We start from the raw sequence: 15591 nt of genomic DNA, 5'->3' as shown, positions 1-15591 counted from the left end.
TTTCCCAGGTGGCTCAGTGGTAAAGGACCCGCCTGCCATGCGGGAGCTGCCGGAGACCTAGGTTTGGTCCGTGGGTTCGATCCCTGGGCCAGGAAGATTCCCTGGAGAAGGAACTGGCAACCCACTCCAGTATTCTTGCCTGGAAAAGTCCCCACGGACAGAGGAGCCTGGTGGGCTACAGTCCATGTGGTGGCAGAGTCGGACACAACTGAGTGACTCACACGCACCCAGAGGACCAGACCTCTGCTTCTCTGTATGTGGGAAGATTCGAGAACCCGGGCTCAGAGACCATCCGTCCGATGTGCACCATCTGTGCTCCCGACCCCGAGTCCCCTCAGGGCTCACCGTCTGGGGCGGGTGGGGGCGCTGTGGGGGCCGATGGCCACTTGCTTACTGCCCCTCCCACCACAGCAGCCTTCCCGCTGTAAACTCAGTCTGGTTTCTCGTAACTCTCTGCTCCGCTCCCACGCTGTGTCCGCCCCGCCTCCAAGGGGACCACCCTCCCCAAACCCCCCAGCTCAGTGAGAAGCTAGATCAGCACCCGCAGGAGAAACGCGGTTTTCTCGGTGGTGGGTGGCAGGACAGAGCCGAGAGGCACCCGGGCGTCGGAGCGGAAGGATCAACCCCGGCCCCCATCCGTAATGAACCCAGAACTAGACCCCAGGCCCCGGGGTAGCTGCCCCAGGACGGAGGAGTGTCGTGGGGTAGGGGTGGCGGGTAGGTTGCATGTCCAAACAGGAGAACTGCTGCTGCAGGAGGCACCGTTCACACCTAGGCTCAGGTGGCGGGGTCTGGAGTCGGAGACCTTCGTGGCAGCACAGGGCCAGCCCCCAGAGGTGCCTGTGCTCTGAAGGGCGTTCCTGGGGCACCCGGAATTCTTTAAGAGTTTCATCTTTGTGTTTTGTAATCGAAGTGGAAGTGTGATGGGGCCCTGGCGAGGCCTTGGGCCTCGGCTGTGAGGGGCCCCACCTCCCCATCTCCCCTGGACTTTCCCCGCCCTGCCTGCTCACCTGTCGCTACCCCCGCCCTCAAGGTGTCCTGCAGGATCTCATCCCAACTTCCGTCATGGGGTCAAATCCTCCCACCGAACCCCACCCTCAGGAGGGCAGGGCCCGCATTACATAGAGGGCTTCCACAGTCCGCACTCAGGGAACATCTGAGCGATATCATGTGAATCCACAGGTAACCAAAGTGCACACCAGGTATTAAACGCCAACCTCTTCACTTTGGTTTTCTTACCTCCTCACTTAATGAAAGAATTACTCTCCTGGTATACTGAAGTGTGCTGAAGGCTCCCACCTCCCCGAGGCCAGAGAGCACGGTCTGACAGTCACTGGTGACGGGCACTCTGAAAAGCTCCCAGAGTTCACAGTATCCTCCAGATGGGGCCTCAGGACCCCCAGGAGCACCACTTAACAGAACACACACTGCTGTCTAGCAGTGTGCCGTCTGGCACAGTTGGGCGCCTGGCAGTAGCTGAGGATGTATCTTTGGAAAAAGGAAACAAGTCAAGCATAAAATATAATAAAAAGAACAACCACACTTGCATGGTTTCAGATTTTATTTTTGTAATTATCTTCCCATAGAAGCAATAATCAGCATTTCCATAACATTTAGTATTATTCATCAAAGCTGGAAAAAAAAACAGGAATAAAGCACAGTTTCATACACAAATACCACACGCTGCATATGTACAGTTAAGTTCAATATATTAGACTCTGCAGACTGGTTCACTCACACAGGACAGCACAGGGACTGCTGGGCTCTGAGAACGTGCACGTGGACCCTCTCCAGGAAAGGGACCACATGAGCTCAGAACACCTTTCCCTGCTGTGACCACCACTCCCTGCTCCTGAGCACCCCCAAGGAGAACAGCTTCTGTGAGCAGGAAGAGGAGACACTTCTCGCCAGACCCCAGACAGGAAGCCCCCGCTGATGTCAGGGGAACAGCCACCTGCCCCGTACACACCATAACCCGTGGGGTGGGGTGGTGGTAGTCAGGGATGCCCGGGTTCCAGCCCCCTGCACTGGGAGGCCCACTCCCCAAGCCCCCAAGCCCTGCAGGACCCCTGGCTCAGTATGCACTTTTGTTCTATTATTATGAAGGAAAAGAGTAGAAGTGAAGCCTTTCTTCCAAGGCTGCACTGGATAACAGTCTACACAATGCAGTTGAGAGCATCTTCTAGGTGTGGCCGAATCTGCTGGGATGGCTGTGAATGAGCTCAAATGCACGTTAAGGTGACTCCTGGAGGGTGGCTGGATGTGGAGGGCACAGCAGCAAGGACAAGTGTGCACTATTAACACGTCACTGAGCACAGATGCTACTGAAACCAGTGTCCCCAAACAAGGGCTGGAAGGAGCCACTGCCCACAGACCATGTGGGTGCCAGGTTGGGGGTGGGGGGCACTCGAGGAGGATGTTCGTTAGTGTTCTGACCCAGACCTTCCAGAAAGAGTCCATCTACCACCCACCCACCCCTGCAAGGACACTCCCTGGACTCTCCCAGAGCTCAGGGTGACCTTGACCTCCCATGATACCACCTCTATGTCCCCGGGAAGCCAGCAGACCCGAGCCCAGGAGGCCAGGTGGGTGGCATCAGCTGCAGTGCAGGGTCTGGGCTTCTTCCCACCAGGAGAGAGGGCTGAGCTCAGGCAAAGAACACCTTGAAGACAACCCATCAGGAGAGGCCGGGAAGGAACCACACATCAGCACCCCACCTGTGAAGCCAGTCCTGCTCTCTCAGCCACACGCGGGAGGTTTACGGAGAGCGCCTCCACGTTGAGCCGAGGTCCTCAGGGAGAGGACAGGTCTGTGGGACTGAGGCCAGCCAACAGCCTGGCGGGTGAGACCATCGCTGAGCTTCAGGAGGGAATGCCCACGGTCCAGGGAGAACTGCAGATGTGCACAGGGCCCCTGGGACACGCCACCGTCAAAACGTTCAGGCACCCACACGACCCTCCAGGTGCGTCTTGTTCTGGGAGAAGTAACGTCGTAAGGCTCAGAACAGCCTCCTGGCCCACACTCCATCTGAGGGTTTAATAACTTAAGTGTCTCTAATTATCACAGGGCATAAATCTCCTTATGAAAACAAATGTTTACAATATTACTTTGTTTAACCAGTAAACTTCACTTTTAGCAGCAATTATGAGATAAAATGCAAACAATTTCTCTAACAAATGACACGAGCCCAAGAGCAAAGACTGCCCATGCGTGTGACCCCTTTTGTTTAGAACAAGTCTGTCGAGAAATGGGTTTGCCAATTTTAAAATCAACTACACTATGACATGATGGGATGTTTCTCTATTAATTCCTGCTGGTGTCTGAGAAGAGCTCTTGTCAGGGAAAGAAAGGAAATGCTTCCAGGCAGCGGGCAGGGCAGTGGTCCGGGAACCAGGAACAAGACTTGTCTTACAGCATCAGAGCCAGGACCCTGTGAGTCTGTCCTCCGTGGAGTCCGGGGGTGAGTCATGCAGGCAGGGCCGAGCCTAGCACAGCCCCCCTGCGTACTCATCCTCCTCCTCCTCAGCGGCGGGGGCAGCGGTGCCTTCAGGCTTGGCCTGTGGGGGAGCTGCTGCCTTCTTCTTGACGCCGCCTCCTGGGACCACCAGGCTCAGGCCCAGCTTTGCGTACTGTCAATGACAAAGCGCAGCTCAGACTGGACGTCTGGGCCTGACCTTCGATACCACGGCTCTCACCTGTGCGCCAGGTCCTGGTCTCTGCCCCCTGGAAACCTGGACACCACTCGGAGGGAAATACCGCCATAAAACCCAACACTGCTGGGCCGCCGGGCGGGGGCTCGACCAGTGTGGCCACTGCCTGAGGGGCCCCAAGACCCCGTGAGCCTGACAGAAACTCACTCAGTCAGTGACCTGGAGGGGGACCCGCAGACCGAGCAGGGGGTGTCCCCACAGTATACCTGCTCAACGTGCACCCTGCGAGCCTCCTCTCTGAGCATCGGCCTCAGGGAAGGGGACAGGAGGGCAGGGCAGGGGGCGGGGTGGGCACTTACATCGTTGTCCATGTACTTGAACAGCGGCGAGTTGCACACCTCGGCCACCTGGTCCTGGTCTTGCTGGTCGTAGCCCTCCAGGAGCTGCTCCAGGGCAGCGCAGTCCTCGCTGCCATTGAAGCCGGGGATGCTGCCGGGACACGCACATGGGTGCTGGGCCTTGCACACCCACCCCCAAGCACAGGTCTGACCACGTACAAGCGCAGATCACGCCCAGGATGGTTACCAGCAGAGGACCTGGGGCCCAGTGTCAGGGGGCCTGGCCTCAGGCTGCTCAGTTTAAACATCACCTGTGAGGAAACCCCTCATCCTGACCTTCCTGAAACATACACCTGAGGACTTCCTCTTTTTTTCTTATATGGCAAATATCACAAAATTACTCAAGTCACTCACTTCCACAGAAGCACCAGGAGAGAAACACAGCCAAGAACCCAACTCATAAAAACCCTGCTGCAAAAGCTGAAAGGCTCGCCATGTACTCGCCCTGTCCTGAACTTCACAGAAAACAAAAGCCCCGCCTCTGAAGGCAGGGCACCCGTTCCAGCAGAGCAGGCGCACGGCCGGGCCTCACCTGTAGCTCTCGCGGACACAGCGCTCAGCCGCCACATAGTCGTTTCTGTGCAGGTGCACCAAGACCTGGGCGATTGTTTTCTGAAACAGAAGAGGGGTTAGGCCAGGTTCACATCCACGCGGAGTCGACTCCACGACACCTGGAACGTAACTTGGTTTGCATCTGACATTCATCTCCATTTTCAGATGAAGCCCATCCGCCACTGTGTTTCAGACCTTCTGTTTCAGCTCTAAAACTCTCATTTCGTTCATTTACAGTTTCTATTAAACCAGCCCCTCTATCTACAACTCCACCAGTGCTGCCCTTGGTCGCATGGAGCAGCTGTCACAGCCACTTTACGGTCTAGATATGCTGACGCCAACACCTGGGTCTCTTCTCTGACAACCGTCACGTCTTCCTGGCTCCCTCTGTCCAGTCACTGGCCCCTGGCCCCTGCACCGACCCGCCCACCAGCCCAGGCTCAGGCCACACATTCGGTCTGCTTCCTGGGCAGCGGCTCTGGTCTTAGTTCAGCCCCTCTGCTCCGGGCCTGGCGACCCCCCGAAACACACATGCACACACACTCGGGAGCCCCCTCCTGCAGCCCTCCTCTCTGGGCCCCTTTCCCTAGCTCCTCTGGCTAGAGAGACAGGGTTTCTATGGGGGCCTCTTCCCCAGACCCTCTGTTTAGAAGATGGGGGGTGCCTCTCTTGAAGCTAAGAGGAAGAGGGGATATGAAGTCAGAAGCCTTCGCACCCGCTCAATGCTCAGAGTCCTCAGGGCACTGTCTCCTGTGCTCTGCCCAGCAGTGCTGGCTGTTGACCAGCAGGGAGAGGCAACAGTAGGATCACTCCATCTCAGCCAAAAACAGAAGTCCAGAAGGTATCATTTTAAAAAATTAACAAATGTTCATGGAACACAGTCTCAGGCATAGTTACATCAATATGATTCAAGGAAAAGCCAAAACTAAGCACTTTGAAAGCATACCTTATAACAAGTTGGATAATTCTCAATTTCCTTATAAATGTTTTTTTCTTTCTGAATAGAGATTGCCGCCTCATCAAACCTGAAAACAAAACAAGAAATGCTGAACAAGGCAGGTCTAAGTGCCCCACAGCAGAGACCATGGTGTGACGTGTCTGACGTCACAGGTTCTAGAGAAATGAAGGTGGCATCGGGCCCGTTAGCCACTGCCCCGCGCCCTCCGAGAGCTCCACGCAGTCGGTGTAACTACTGCATCTGACTTTCCCTCCTCGACCCCCAGCAGACAGAGCGAGAGGACTTCAGGACAGGCTGCTTCATATGGCAGTCGGGTCTGTAAGGACCATCCAATAATGAGCATCCATCAGATTCAACTAGCTGCTCTGAGAGTGGCTGTGAGAAGCCCTGGAGAGACAGGCCTGACTCCACCATCGCAGAGCCCTCTCCTTCCCTGGAAGTCCGTGCAGACGCCGCAGGAGCACTGGCTGCTGTAAGGACGACCCCCACCGTGTCTGCACCCTCGAGTGCCCACCCCAGCCTCGTCAGGCCCTGACAGCTCCTGGGGCCCAAAACAGGCAGTGACTGGGGCCGGGGGGCCACAGAGTGGGCAGACAGGGAGAGGTGAGCAAACATCCTGCTCCACACCACGATCCTCAACAGTCACCTTCTCCTGTCCACTCGCACACACTCTCCTCTGCACAACTTTATTAATAATGGAGATAGGTTACTAAGCTTAAACTGCAGTGAAGTAAAAAACGGAAATTCCACAGGATCCTAGTTATCTGGGATCCAGCTACTCATGCTGTGGGTCCTAAGTCTGAAGGATAAAATGGTAAACAACCTGTGTGATGACACTGTCCAGCTGTCAGGAACCTGTCCACGTTCCTGGGTGAGCACTACAGATACTTGTCCCCCAGAGACATTGCGACCTCCCCTCCCCAGGTAAGAGACCAGACAGCCATAGAGCAGCCGAGCCAGGTCTTAACCAACAAGGCCCCAACGCATGTTGGGACGGCACTTAGAGCAGCAGTGGATCTTTCAATGTTTAACACAATGTGCTGCTGTCTTATGGGCCTGGTGTGCCCCAGGTTGCACCCAAACGATCAACAAGCCCTTGCCTAAACATGGCCTGGAGGTCACAGGAGCACAGCGGTGTGAGACGTACCTGCGCCCACGCACCAGCAGCCGGGAGGCTTTCCCCAGGAGTTCGACAGCCTGCCGCAGGCGCTCTTCATTCTGTGGATCCAAGAGAAGAGAGTGTGGGCGGCTTTAAGGCAGGAATTTTTCTCCTCCCCCAACAATGATTTGATTAAAAAGTAACCCCACTGGATAGGGGGAGGGGAAGCGGGGGCAGTGACACCAAAGCCACTAGAACCCATCTCAATGCTCCCAGAAGAAGAGCTCACTTGTGAGCTCAGGGGAGCTTTCAAAGTAGCCGCTGTGTTTCTCATGAAACTAAAGATTCTAAGTCTACGTAGAGGAAACAAATTCACTTACTTCAAACACATTGGCTGTCTGCTGATATAACTGCACAGCCTTTTCTGGATCTACATTCTCTATCAGCCTAAATGAAATAAGAATATCTGACTTATACATGAAACAGAAAACTTGTTTGCACCGGACTTTATCAAAGCAAAAAGACTCCCAGGCGGAGCCCCTGTCCACACTCACTTCCCAGCCCGCTCCAGGGCCATGGCGGCCGTGTCCGGGGTGCCGTTCTCCAGGTACATCATGCTGGCCTTCTCGATCAGCTGAACAGCCTCCGGGAGTTTCTGCATCTCCTTTAGCCATACAATAGGGCACAAAGCAGTAAATGCATGAATTAAGAAATATAGAGTTAACAATCTGAAACTGAAGAAGGCAAAAGACCCAAAACATGACACAATACACATACTGAAAATGAAACGCCTTCGCAAGGTCACTCTCCCCATCAGGCTTCCTTCAGCCAAACCAGAAACACACCAATTGATCCTGCAGAGCCCAGTCCTTCACAGGGTTTCAGAGAAACTATGCAAACGGAGAAGCCCACTTGCTCTTCAGTGTTTCCTGAGCAGCTACAGTTCCTGGAATACTCATGAGTGCCTGCTATACACAAGGCCTGTGCAAACCAGGCCGCAAACCAGGAGCCCGAGGGCTGGGTCTCATTTCCAAGGTCACTGCGCTTTAACCATTCACATCTCATAATCAGACACGTCCACAGAAGATCTGTTGGTGGCTTCATATATTAAAATATCAAAAGCATCAGCAGGCTCATGCCCCCACACGGCACTGGCGAGCGGGGCAGAGTGGCAGCTGTGGGGACCTACCCCCTCCTGGAAGCTGCATTTCTCCCCACCCCCGGCACGTCCAGGCCTGCCTCCTCCATTTCAGCCATCCCCCTGTGTGCACTTGTGCTTGCAGCCCTCTTACTCTGAGTGCCGTCAACAGAGTAACTCTACATATCTTACTAGTAAACTGAGTCTCAGCATCACATGAGCCATACATCTAGCATCCCCAATCCAAACCTTTTTTAAAAACTGGAAAAAATCATGAAAAAGCAAGGTGTAAAGTTTACAGGTGTTATCTACTCTAGGCTGACGTGCTGTGTCTCCATGCTGACCTTGCATGGCTTGTTTTCAAACCTGCCCATTCATCCTTCACTAAGCTGACAAATCGTTGAGGACATCACACTTGCTGGTCTCGTCCTTAAGACTACACACCGTAACTCATTTTACCTACAGGGCAGATGTGCCCCAACGTCACTGACCTTCAGCATCATGCCGGCTTGCTCGTATGCTCTGCAGAGAGAATACAAGTTCTCAGATGAGATCCTGAAGGGAGGAGAAACCCCCTACCAGATACGAGAAGTTGCATCAGTCTAAACTGGCTCAGGCAACACATACTTACTTTAGGCCCTTGTTACGACACAACAACACTTTTCTTCCATTTATCTATGTGGGCAACAATGCCTCAGAAACAGCAGGCATCCAAGGTAAAGAGAATTCTCTTTGCCAATGCAAAATTAACTGATTGCTCACAGAAGCTAAATGACTTTCTACCTGACAAACCTAAATCCAAGTTTTGAAACAAGTATTTTCTCCTCAGAAGCAAAAGAAAATTTTCTGCTTCTCTGAACAGGCACCAGTAGCTATATTAAGAAAGAGGGGAAAAACAGGGTTTCTAACTCACTCGTTTTTTCACAGGTTACTAAACAAAATGGTTCTAAAAATATGATGGTGATTTAAACACTGAATATCTTAGTGAGGAGTGACTTCATCTTTAAGGTTCAGGTGAAGACTGAAACAAATATAAAGCACTATTTTATTTACAGCAGTACACATGAATGCACTATTTCTGGGCTTATAACTAGGAAAAATTTACTGACCTAAGGGAAAGCAGCAACACTTAAAACATAATAACCTACAAATACATGAACACATAGAAGAAATTTACTTACTTGGCAGCATGAAAAAGGCTGAATAGATGTAATAACGCACAATTAAGGGAAAAAAAAAAAACAAAACAGTTTCTAAAGATCCATTATTTTAAAAAGCAAGGCTAACTAAATCACTGCTCCAATCTGTTCAAAAAGGCAAACCCCACAAAGCAGGTAAGTCAGTTTCAGTCAGTTCAGTCGCTCAGTCGTGTCCGACTCTTTGCGACCCCATGAATTGCAGCACGCCAGGCCTCCCTGTCCATCACCATCTCCCGGAGTCAACCAGGTAAAGAGGTCATTTAATGCCTGAGGATGTTAGGCAATTACATAAAAACTACGCAGTTGACAAAAACACTGACAAGACACCACACAGATTTTTAAGCTACTTCTATTATGCATTAACCTGATGTTTTACTAAAAATGCAAGACTACTATAACCATTATCTACATGTGAGGTAAAACAAACATTTTTTAGTCAGTAAGATTATAAAATACCTCAGGAAAATTTGTTTTCAACTACTTAAAAATTTTATTTCAAATACCCAAGGAAGACTACACTTTGAAAATAGTTATACAGCAGCCACTCTGTCTACCTGCACCACCTCTTTGCTTTTCAGCACCTGTCTCTTCCATCTCCCTCATTTCATCCCAAGTAAAACCATCATCGAGCAAATCCAGAATCAATAAACTCTCAAAGGCAGCTCTGCAAAGCAGTGTGGATCACGATCAAGTCTCCATAAATCACCTTCAGAGTTTAGACATGCAGAGTTGCTCTAAGAGGCTTCTAAGCTAACAGCACTGTACCCCAAAAGCAGCAAACTCATAACCATTTCCAAAGGGTGAAAGATACGCCCTGTTGTTCTCATGGGCCACAGCTTCCTTCAGGCAGGCGTCTTTTGCTTGCTCAAACTGCTTGGCATTCTTAAAAGCAACAGCTGAAATAGAGGAAAATAAAAACAGATTTTTCTATTTCCATCATTAAAAAAAAAAACCTCAAATGAATCACTACCGAAATCTGTATGATAAGTAAGGTATTAGAATATAAACTTAACACTTAATCAAATACTTAGGAAATTTCATAAAACTATAAATACTACTTTTTTCTAAGCCATTTTCTTATAACTTTTTTGATTATCAATAATCCACAAGTATTTTCAAAAGTTTTTTTTTAAGTCTTTCTAACACCAGCACGTACACTTTGAGGAACCTAGATCACATCAATCAAGCAACAACGCAAACAACAGGTGGCGTCACAAAGACAGCTCCTTCCCTCACCAGTTTCACAGTTAACAACAGAAACAGTACTCAGTTAAAGCTTATTCTATCGTTTAAATTATTTTGAAACTGAAGTCCAATAAGCACACTCAATATTTTTATAATCTTTTTTAGCACAATCTTTAAATACTATCTTATAGACTTTGGAAAGCTCATGAAGTGTTGCTTACAAATAAGTGAAAAGTATACTGCTTTAAGAAAACATCACTTGCTAAAAACACTCTTAAAATTATCTTTAATAAAATGCTGAAAATAAACAACAAACCATTTCATCCCTGAATTTCTACATTTTGCTGTCATAAAACTTTACTGATGAAATGTATCTTGCATAAACCCTTAAAGAAAACAAACAATGTTTTAACGGGAAAATCTGACTTGAAGTACTTATTTCTGAAAGCAGAAATGGTCTCAAATGCATATATAACAGTTCCATGTTAAATTTCTCTCATGGAGGAGATCTGCAAAATGTCATGCTCTCCAGTTACAAAAACATTCTTGTATGAAGTGTCCATAAAACCCATGTAACATGTGAATCTGTAATTATTTTAATAATTATTCTGTAGAAACTATATCCTACATTGCGCTGATTAGTTTCAATTTTCCTGACTTCTTTCTTCCTGGTGATATACTGAAACTAAAGTCTGCCAAAAGCAGATTTCTTAGGTGGTTTCTACCCAAGGCTACCACATGTGATCACAACCACTGCAGAAACACACAATAAAATGTGTTCAGCCTATTTCAAAATTGTGCTATGCTTTATATCCAAAATCATCAGAGATACGCTGAAAGCTGTCATTCCATAACTGAAAATGCTGAATTCTTAATAAGTTCTCTTTCTGTTGGAAATTTCAGGATGCTTTTATCTTATATGCAAATAAAGATATTAAAATATGCCTATAAACTTAACATTGGACGAAAACCTATCAGCACATCTCCAAGCAAGGCTGTAAAGAATAAGAGTCTAACACGCGCCGTGCACAACTGCTGAGAATGAGGCTTACGTGCTTTACAAAGTGAACCAAAAAAGTCTTTATTCAGAAATAGCTGGGAGAAAAGTATGACAAACTCCTGGAAGTATATAGTATGAACTGACTGCAGTTCAAGAACACACTAATGATGCTGAAAGCCCACAGCTGCGCCCACCCCACATTCTGCCCTCATGGGCGAGGGAGGCAGCTGGGTTTGCAACTCGGCACTCGAGACACCTGCAAACAGCACCTAGAAAAGCACAGGGTCTGGGCAGGTCTTTGGCTGTTTTTTTCTAACAACTAAGATGCCATAGGAAACACTAAGAGTGAGAATTATGCCAAGATCAACATAACACACTGCGGGTGGCAGGGCAACTGTCACAAATACCTGCTTTTCCATACTCAGAAGCGGCGCTGTCATAATCCGGCTTCCATTTCAAAAAACCAGTTTTCAGGCTAAATGAAAGGAAGATACAGTTAACAGAAGTTACCAACCACATTCTTAAATCAGAACCCTGCTTGTAAGGACCTTGTAGGTCTGTAAATAGGGAGGGAGGGAAACCATCAACTGGAAAGTCCCCATTAGTCTACCTCCGTCCAAATTTCCTGGTAACTACACACTTCATCACTTTCCCTCCCACTGTCACAGACACAGTCTCCCCCTTCTGAAATGTCTACATAACATCCAAGGAGAGTTGAGGTAATCACTGCCTGGTCCCCAGACGAGCAGTGCCAGTATTTGCTGCTAGCTCGCTAGAAATGTATGAATTGTTAAGCCTGCCCCGGCCCTGCTGAACCAGAAACAGGGTACCATCAGCAGCATCCAGGGTGTAACAAGCCCTGTGGCGCACTAAAGCCTGGGACAGTCGAGGCACCGCAGTGAGCTGCTGGATTCCCGAGACTGCAGCTCAGCAGAGGCACAGATGACTGGGACAGTCGAGGCACCGCAGTGAGCGGCTGGATTCCTGAGACTGCAGCTCAGCAGAGGCACAGATGACTGGGACAGTCGAGGCACCGCAGTGAGCGGCTGGATTCCTAAGACTGCAGCTCGGTAGAGGCACAGATGACCTGAGCCATCGACGGGCCACACCAGCGCCCAGTTAAGATGCTCCAAGGAGACTGCAGAGCGAAGCCAGAAGACTGCTGAAGACAAACTCTCAGAGCGACAGAGGGCGGCAGCAGGAAGGCTGCAATGAGCTGCAGTGGCCAGGACGGGCCACCAGAGAGGGCAGGGCAACAGGAGGAGGAGAGCAGGACTGGAGAAGGAGAGCAGCTGCTCTCCAGGACCACAGGACAACCAATCCCGAGGCCACATCTCCTTGTCCTTTCCGTGATGCTTTCTGTAACTTCAGACTTACAGCTTAAACTAACCCTGTGACTGTCAAACTTGGGTGTGCATAAGAATTGCTAAATAAATACCGTCTTAAATTCTGAATTCAGTTAGTGAAAGCCACGGAATCGGGGAGGGGGCACCTTAACTGAGAGAGGGGGAAGCCCCTATAGCCTGCAGACGTCCACCCTTTCTTGTGTTCCTTTTAACTTGGCCAAATAAATTTAAAGTTTATGTTTGTGTAATTCTGCTGTAAGATTCAAATTTGTAAACAACTCTCAAGCTTAAATGGTTAAAATGCAGCCTGTCTACTCTAATCCACAAAACTGAGAAAGCATCGCAATAAAGCAAAATTCTAATCTCCACCCCTACCCCGAGGTCCTCATTATGTTTTCCACCGTGTGTGTGTGCGCGCGCGCTCAGTCGTGTCCGACTCTCTGTGACCCCATAGACTGTAGCCGGCCAGGTTCCTCTGTCGATTGGATTTTCCAGGCAAGAACACCGGAGTGGATTGCCATTCCCTTATCCAGGGGATCTTCCTGACCCAGGGATCGAAACCCCGTCTCCAGCCCTGTCAGATGGATTCTTTATCATTGAGTTACCTGGGAAGCCCCAATGTCCACCATAACATAACTTTTAAAATCCCACCAAAGACAAGACATATCCATTAAGTCGTCTTGTTGCTACACTTGAGAAAAACTAGAGATTTTAAAACATAGTTGGGCCAGGTAGCTGCCCAACGAGACTGGAACCAGGAGCATCCGCTCGAAGATGCAGAGAGATGTACTCGGACCCGTCGGCGCCCCCACTACTCCAGGCACGACCACTTCCGGCGGCGGAGGGCAGCGCTTCCGGGGCGCGGCGACCCCACCCCGCCTGCCCGGCTCCGCCCCCGCGGCAGCGCCCCCAACCCGGTGCTGACTCAGACTGGCCTAGGAGGCGCCGACCCCGGCGCTCGCCCAAGGCCGCGCTGAGCCCCTCACTCACTATTTCTCTGCTTTGGCCAGGTGTTCCAGCCCCTCGTTTATCTTCTGAGCCGCCATCTCCGCGGCGCGGCCCTGACGTGGAGGCCGAGAGCCCGCCGAGTGGGCGTGGGAACGCCGAGGAGGAGGCCGGGATGGCGCCGCCGCCGTGCTACCGGGGCTCGCAGGGCTCAAACCTAGCGCAGCGAAGCGGCCCAGCAGCCGCGCAGGCGCTATGCAGGCAGACGTTGTGCAGGCGCAGAGCGCGCGGAATGGTCGCACGCGTGGCTCTCGCGCAGGCGCAGTGGATAGAGAAGGAGGTTCGGGCATCCATTGCCGGGGTTGAGCTCAGGTGTGTTGAGCACCTGTTATGTATCAGGTGCGGTTCTAACCACGGCAGGTCGGCAGAGAGTGCGACAGGCCGGGCCCCACGCCTCCCTCTCCCTAGAACGCGCGTGGGCGCTGCGATCTGTTCCTTTCGTTCTTCTGCCCTAACAGTCTGGATCATTCGCTCTACATCTCCGCCAAACGTCTGTCAGTCAATCTGCCAACCTGACTGTCCATCCGGGTCACTGTCCGGTAACCACGGGCCTATGCTCATCGGTGCGAGCCGGCTAAAGTCAGGGGCGAGAGCTTCGCAGAAATACTAGCAAACCAGCTGCCGACCCACGACTCACGGTGGTTCCAGCGTCCGCAGGTGACTCCCGCGAGGCCCTTGCTTCCTCTCCGTCTCCACCCACCATCTAGATACCGGTCCCGGAGCCACACCCGGACCTCGCTAGTCACTGGTAACCAGTAGCTAGGCACTGTGCCTCTCGGGTCAGTTCAGGCAGCCCTTGACCTCTTGCTGCCCTTGCAGCTCCGACAATTCTTCACCTTCGCCGAACTCTCCGTTCCCTTCCCGCTGCTATTGTTAGCGTCCCCCTTTACCCAGCGTGAATTCTGGGCTCAATCACTAGCTTCTCCGGGGTCCCGGCACCCCACCCCCCGCCCTCTGCGCCTCCTTTCTCCTCGTCTGGGGAACCCCCAGCGCCCCCCAGCGACTCCGGAAGGGAGTTGAAGGGACTGGAGGAAAACAAAGCAGGTGCTGACACGACTGCCACCTAATTACTGCTCACAAACCTCCAGGAGGCCTCTAGAGCTGCGGATAGACTCTGCATTTTCCCGGTCACGCCGCGTGCCCACTCACCTGGATGGCTGTTCACACCCCAACCCCCTCAGAACTCCCAACAGAATCTTCCTGTCTCCCTACCTTCCGACTCTTCTTGTTTAATAAAAATTAGCAAATAAACACTGTTGACTAGAGACCTTACCGGAAACATAAACAGTTAACATATTTTGTATGTTATATGTATTATGTACTCGATTCTTATAATAAAGTGAGCTAGAGAAAAGAAAATACTATTAAGAAAATCAAAAGGAAGAGAAAATACACTTACAGTCCTATGCTGTATTTACTGACATAACTTTACCTGGTCTGTTTGCAAGATGAATCGTCTGTCAGGACCTACATTAAACGGGGCTTCCTGGTGCCTCTGTGGTAAAGAATGCACCCAGACGCAGGTTTGATCCCTGGGTCAGGAAGATGCCCTGGAGGAGCAAAATGGCAACCCACTCCCGTATTCTTGCCTGGGAAATCCCACTGGACAGAGGAACCTGGTCCATGGGGTCACAAAAGAGTCAGACAGGACTTAGCAACTAAATGATAAGACCACGACAACCTACATCAAAATTGTCTCATGTGGTACAAGTGCTGTAGTTGTTACAAGTATTACTAACACTGGATGTCAAAGATGAAAAGCTAATGCAAAAAAGAAATTCATATTTATTTGGGGGTTTCCCTGGTGGCTCAGATGGAAAAGAACCTGCCTGTGATGTAGGAGACACAGGTTCTGTCCCTGGGTCAGGAAGATGCCCTGGAGAAGGGAATGGCAACCCACTCCAGTATTCTTGCCTGGAGAATTCCATGGATAGAGGAGCCTGGCAGTCTATCGTCCATGGGGTCGAAAGAGTTACAGGATAATAATTGATGTGTTGATAACGAATAAGCAGAAATACAGATGTTTTATGGTCGCCTAGCATCATCCATCGGAGAAGGCAA

The 15591-nt window shown here is 50.6% G+C and overlaps 1 protein-coding gene and 1 long non-coding RNA gene across 5 annotated transcripts; one reads left to right on the top strand and one right to left on the bottom strand.

Annotated features, from left to right (window-relative positions):
• Positions 1–1543: 1543 nt before the first annotated feature.
• NAPG (NSF attachment protein gamma) lies at positions 1544–13672 on the bottom strand. Of its 4 annotated transcripts, none has more exons than XM_005901114.3 (12): positions 13516–13671; positions 11587–11654; positions 9806–9890; positions 8977–8994; positions 8287–8317; positions 7212–7321; positions 7038–7104; positions 6706–6776; positions 5547–5625; positions 4581–4660; positions 4010–4139; positions 1544–3629 (listed from the first exon to the last, which is right to left on the bottom strand). In XM_005901114.3, exons 1-12 carry the CDS (start codon positions 13569–13571, stop codon positions 3486–3488), a joined length of 939 nt encoding a protein of 312 aa, XP_005901176.1. In that variant the 5' UTR covers positions 13572–13671; the 3' UTR covers positions 1544–3485. The 4 variants fall into 4 exon arrangements, with proteins under 4 accessions (XP_005901176.1, XP_070217591.1, XP_070217592.1 ...); XM_070361490.1 differs by lacking the exon at positions 13516–13671 and adding an exon at positions 13131–13341; XM_070361491.1 differs by lacking the exon at positions 13516–13671 and adding an exon at positions 12901–13083.
• Positions 13673–13749: 77 nt separating this feature from the next.
• LOC138985343 (uncharacterized) lies at positions 13750–14984 on the top strand. Its single transcript, XR_011462426.1, has 3 exons — positions 13750–13869; positions 13989–14187; positions 14619–14984. It is a non-coding gene; the product is annotated as an uncharacterized lncRNA (long non-coding RNA).
• The last annotated feature ends 607 nt before the right edge of the window (positions 14985–15591 follow it).

This window comes from Bos mutus, chromosome 24 (assembly GCF_027580195.1).
Source record: "Bos mutus isolate GX-2022 chromosome 24, NWIPB_WYAK_1.1, whole genome shotgun sequence".
Lineage (NCBI taxonomy): Eukaryota > Metazoa > Chordata > Mammalia > Artiodactyla > Bovidae > Bos > Bos mutus.
Note: the sequence above shows the minus strand (reverse complement) of the source record. Positions and strands in the feature narration are given on the sequence as shown.